The sequence below is a fragment of the Gekko japonicus genome, unplaced genomic scaffold (genome assembly GCF_001447785.1).
Source record: "Gekko japonicus isolate JY-2015 unplaced genomic scaffold, Gekko_japonicus_V1.1 scaffold883, whole genome shotgun sequence".
NCBI lineage: Eukaryota > Metazoa > Chordata > Lepidosauria > Squamata > Gekkonidae > Gekko > Gekko japonicus.
Genome location: NW_015169801.1, coordinates 336,097 through 342,096, shown reverse-complemented (window position 1 = coordinate 342,096; position 6,000 = coordinate 336,097). Strand labels below are relative to the sequence as shown.

Here is a 6,000-nt window from a genome sequence, read left to right as displayed (position 1 = left end):
GTGTTTCAGCAGTTCGAGACCCGAGTTGCCGCATGACGGTGTGAGCTCCCGTCTCTAGTTCCAGCTCCTGCCAACCTAGCAGTTCGAAAGCAAGAAATTGCAAGTAGATAAATAGGTACCACTTCGGTGGGAAGGTAACAGCGTTCCGTGCGCCTTGGTGTTTAGTCATGCCGGCCACATGACCACGGAAACGTCTTCGGACAGCGCTGGTTCTTCGGCTTTGAAACGGAGATGAGCACCACAACTCTAGAGTCGGATTCGACTGGCTTTCGAGCAAGGGAACCTTTACCTTTTATGTGTGTTTTAAGGAAGTAAATGGTGAAGCAAGGAATTTCAATTTTATTTATTTATTTATTTATTTATTGAGATTTATACCCCGCCCTCCCCACAGAGCGGGCTCAGGGCAGCTTAAAAGGGGCAACGCCCATATAAAACAGATAGTAGCTACTGCATTACATACTTTGTATATGGCCCTGAATTAATCTTTCTAGTTTTGTCCAGAATCACATGCTTTCTCATTAGTGCTTTCCGTACATAGATCTAGAAAATGATGCGTGAACACATGAGCATGCATAAAACTGCCTTATGCTGAGCCAGACCAGCCATTTGTTAAGATCAGTGTGCTGTTTGTTCTCTAGAGCCTCAGGTAGAGGTCTTTCACATCACCAGCAGCCAGATCCTTTTTTAAAGAATGGTGGTGCTAGGGATTGAACCTGGAGCCTTCTGCATGCAAAGCAAGTGCTCTGCCACTGAACCATGACTCCTTCTCTCCTTGATGTTAGGGAACACCCAAGCCTGGATTCACAACAGGCGGAGGGAGGGAGGAATACCTTGTTTCATGAGTGGATTTGCTCATGGTACTTAGGAGCCTAGTGATGCTCTCACCTGTATCCTTGACTAGCTTGAAAACTTCATGCACAAATACTTAACAAGCACGTTTCATAGTTTTGAGGTTTCTGTCTTCTAAGGATGGTTTGACTTCACAGTTGCCGTTCTGTCTTTGGTGGTAGGGTAAACACAAGTTTGGATACAATTCTCCTGTGTACATTATGAATCTGTGCAGAGTCCTGTTGAAGGTGACGCACAGTTCATAATAAGTGCTTTAGGAAAGCAAGTCAGAGATTTCCAAACTTGGTGGTTGTGAGGAAAGGGCTATTGCAGTTTCGCCAAACATAACCTTGTACCGAAACCAAGCAGATACAAGTTTCTCACTCTTAATCTGCCTGCCTTAGGTGATAAGGTAAAAAAGGAAGGGAGGAAGCAAGGAAAACACAGTTCCAGGGGGCAGAAAGGCAATGAAGATTGTCCCATCAACCCTTGGAACAAATAAAGAGGTGTGCACGTATTCTTAAGGAACCATTTGGTCCATGTCAGTTGGTTAAGCTGATCTCACGTCTTTTGCAAAGGAGGATGGTTGGCCCATCTTAACACGTGCTCTTTCTTTAATTAGCACCTTGTACTACAAATTTTGTGCTAAAGCTTCAAACCTGGGGCACAGAAAGCCCCTGTTCAGAAACATCCTTAGTGAAGACAACATGATACACAAACCACATAGCATGTCCCACCCCCTGTGTGCAGTCAGGTTGCTTTTTCAAACTGTGCAAGACGCCTAGCAGGTGTCTGTGTCTCGAGCATCAGAAATCTTTGGTGTGGGCGGCAAACCCAATGCAAAAAGTCATCTGATTTCTTCTGCTACATGAACATCATTTTAAAAAAAATAAGTGTGGTTTTCATTGTTGTGTTCTTTTGCAACTGTTCAGGAAGGAAGAGCGACAGTAAACCAGGATACGAGATTGGACAACAGAGTGATAGACTTGAGGGTAAGGAACTCACTAGATTGGATCTGAAACTGAACAAACAGTTACAGAGTATGGTAAAAAGTGTGCTTGAACCAATTCAGAATCCCAAAGGATATGTTCACATGTTTGCTATAAATCTGTTTTACTCTATATGTATTTTAAAACTGCATGATAACTGCTGTACTAGTTCTGTCCGCTTGACTTGAACTTCTTGGATATGTGAAATGAAATCGTCTCATCTTGTGGCAAGGTGCTGATCTAGACAGATGGACTCTTAGAATCTGAGTCTGGACTAACCAAAGCAGCTAGCTATCTCATTGTGCCATCCTAAGCAGAAGTACATCCTTCTGAGTCTATTGAAGGGTGTAGTTCTGCTCAGGAGTGCCCTTTAAATTGCTTTTTAAAAAATTTATGTACCGGCGCCTTGATAACCTCTGCCCTTTTGAATCGTTGTTGAAATTTTGCCTACTTCCTGCACATGTAAATAACTGCAAAATTTTTGCTAAATCCACAGCTGTGATATGCTACCCAAATTTGTTTGTTTGGCATGGAATGCTCCATAGAAATGAAACACCTGGTTCAATTTAAAATGAACTCTTGCACGCAGGGTTACACGCCAGTGATAGATGATCCCAGCCTTGCAAACAAGTCTACTAGAAATTACTAAACATGAGTATAAGTGGTGCATTGATTACCTTAAACGAAACAAGACTATTTGATATCAACATGAGCTTGTATCAGAGAGATCTGTTCCAACCAAGCATTGTTCCTGTCATCGGTTAGTAGTTGTATCATTTTCCTTAGTCAAGATGTAGGTGACCTCGATCCAGTTGACATGTTTTTGTTCTTTTCCTAGTCTGCATTCACTGTCTTGGAGAGATCCAACTGATAGTTGACTAATTCTAATGCTCCCGAATCTGCACTAAAAACTATGTGCTGTTGAACCTCACTAATGATGCCAAATTGATACAGAGGAAATAATACAGAAGGGTTAGGGTTTTGAGACTGTATCTATTGAGAGGGGAAAATGCCACTTTTAGGTGAAGGTGCAGGCTTAGGCATCTGTTCGTGGACAGGAGGATAAAATGCTGTGAGGATAAAATGGAAAAGGAGGAAATACTGTAAGTCTCTTCGGATTCCCATTTACAAGGAAAGTGAGATCTAAGTAAACAAATGCTCCTTCAGTATTGCTATGGGGTGGTTTATTTATTTATTTATTTATATTTACATTTATATCCCGCCCTCCCTGCCATTCGGGAGGCTCAGGGCGGCTAACAACATATATAAAAATACATTAAAATTCCATTAAAACTATCAATCGATATAAAACCATACAACTTATATTAAAAGATGGCGAATCTTCCGATATGGCTGTCAACTGGACACTGTCCACTGGCTCACGCCCAGCTATAAAGCTTCGGTTGGTGGCGCCGTTGGTACTGTCAGTGCAAAGGCAATGGGCTTGATTGGGTGAAATACCAATGCCTTTCCTCCCCCCCCCCTCAGTTCCTTGCTGCTGTAGAGCATGTTTTTATTGCACGGAGAGAAGGTGAGGAATTGGGGCTAGTCTTTGGTCTTAGAGAGCAGGCCAGGGCCAAGCCTGGTGCAGCGTATTAGTCCACAGTGTTTTAAGGCTTTGAGAAGTATCACCTGCCTTAATTTAATGGTCCAGACAATTCCTAATTGTAAGGAGTAGTACCCCCACACAGTACATACACACACTTGCATATATTTAAGATACTCTAGTTATGCATCTGCTCAAAGGTAGTCCAAGCCAGGAGAAAGCAGAAGCAAAACTACTGGATCCATCCCAAAATAAGCCTACCTGAGCTGCGTGGTAGCTGGGCAGAGTGGGGGGAAATCTTGGGCGTTGGAGTCACCCTCTGAATCTTACCCCCAGTTACTTGAGAGACATAATAGCTAAAACTCAGACTTGAAACCATTGATATGGAATTCTGTTTGAAACTTCCTTACAATGCTTTCCCACTGCCCAGACAGACATTTCTGCCTTTGGGAGAAACTTGTTGACCCCATATCTCCAAATAACTACCTGTTCCTCTCCTTGCTTGAGAGGCATTTATTTCATTACTAGTCAGAGGAAACAGTGAATTAGATGCCAAGGATGTCTGTTGTGTAATTGAAAAGGGAGTTTGGGTTACCAAGAGGTCGAGGTTGTTTTAAGTATCTAAAATATACCTTGTGATGAGCATCGTGTTTACACATATTTTTATTTAGAATTTTTTGAAAGATAATGTTTGACTGTTCTCATGTTCAGAAGCCCTACTGCCAGCCTACTTGGGGGGGGGGGGGTTGTCATCTGGACCAAACCCATAACTGCCCTTGATCACGTGGTTACATTTTTGAGACTTCAACTATTTATAAAATTGTGAGCTCTATTTATGTAAATGTGATTTATGTGGCTGGCAACTGATGAGTTACCTGCCAGCAGGAAACAGCTGTAGTTTGTCTTTTCAACTACTCTGCACTTCCTTCCAGACAAGTGCCCAATTAATAGATGACGTTAAGGCACATTTTTGTTCTGGTACTTACCTTGAAATGGCTCTTCCCGGTGGTCCATTTGCCTTCAGTAGGCAATAGATAGGAAAGAACTGGCTAACTTCAATATTGGCTGGTCATATGAGTGACACGAAGATCCAGCCCCTAGGCTTCATTGGCTAAAGCGCCAAAGTGGTGTCATCTCCCAAGACTTGCAAAACTGGGTTTGAAAGGAAGATAGTCAGGTGAGTAGGTTTGTGCCATCTGATCCCACCGAAGAATATCATTGTCTTACCTTGTCGCTGGAACTCCTGGGCCCACCGCATGGCAAATTTAAGCACCGGCTACACTGCACAGGTTCAAATGCCTCCCACACTGTGATCTAGTAAGTGATGGGAGAACAATCAGCATTTGTTCGCACTTTAAATCTCTGTTCTGATCTGATTATTGTTCTGTAGTGGTGGTGTTCTTCCAGCTTTTGCATTGCAGGCTTAGCCTAATTTTCTGTGTTCAACTCATCCTGCACTGTCAACACCACAGTCAAGGTCATAAGTATAGTCTGCAAGTGGAAGTGATCAAATGCTTATGAATACCAATCCCAGAACCTGCAGCTTAAGATATAATGGTGGGGCTTTTCCTGCTGCAGAGGAGGTGTATGATTGAAACAGCTGTGTCTGATCAACCTTATCAGTGATTGCTCCTTATCTTTTTGGAAGTGTCATCTCCTATTTGTCCCTTGAACCATTGTGTGTGCCATATGAATAAAATGCATCAGAAACCACTAATGGTAGCAGTTCTGCTTCGTCTCTCTCTAAAAGACCAGTTTTCTTACAAAGCAGTAACCTTTTTTTCAACGGAAAAAATACTGTTTTTGTGAAAGGCCACTGGAAAATGGAGTTAGGCAAGTGGAGGGTGCTGGCTTTAACAATATGCAGGCTGCTTATTTGGTTTAAGCTTCCATAAAGGAGAAAAGTTTGGCTTGCGTGCTAGCAGCAGCCTCAGAACACATTTGGGAGAGAATTCTCAAATCCCTTTGTCAGTCAGTTCTGTTTGATGTCATTTAAATGCCTGTATAGAACAAGAGGCTACGTTCTATGAATGAGCCCCGGTTATCCCTGGCTGGCAAAAAAAAATATCCGAGTATTATTGGTCGCCGGAGATGAGAACCAAAAGATCCAGATTTCCAAGAGCAGTGATATAAATCGATTGTGCATGATAGCGGGAGAAGTCTTCACAGTGATATTCCTACATCAGGGGGGGTTGTGTGTGCTGAATATTAGACAGTCTGCTGAGCACCTTGGGTAAGTAAAAACTTGCAGTTAACGACATAAGAAGAGGAGGGGGGTAAGGAGAAGGGAACTGTGTATCTTATCCCAGCAGTTGGGCCGCCTCACCCAGTGCTCAGCTGCCTCATGGCTGTTTTGTACATATCACTGTTAGATTTAATACATACTGTCACAGCTGTATTAAAAATATTGCCTGTAACAATCCCGAACAAAAAATCGAGCAAGGGAAGATTCATGAGGGAAGGAGAAATCTATCCCCCTCCAGCCTGGTTGTCGGTTCCAGCTTCCCCATGACTCCCCCCAGCTCTCCCCTTCCAATCCACCATAGTGTTCTTCCCCCCCCCCACCTCCATTGCTGCCTTCTGCCTGCAACCAAAGAGTGTGTGTACAATTTTGTGTTGTTATGGCAACCCAGGAAG

General features: G+C 43.0%; 1 protein-coding gene across 1 annotated transcript in view; it reads left to right on the top strand.

Moving 5' to 3' along the window:
- DARS (aspartyl-tRNA synthetase) overlaps positions 1 to 6,000 on the top strand; it is a 76,352-nt gene that overhangs the window by 46,967 nt on the left and 23,385 nt on the right. Inside the window, exon 7 of the mRNA XM_015417113.1 lies at positions 1,761 to 1,820. Within this exon, the coding sequence (XP_015272599.1) occupies positions 1,761 to 1,820 (60 nt within the window). The remainder of the gene's footprint in view (positions 1 to 1,760; positions 1,821 to 6,000) is intronic.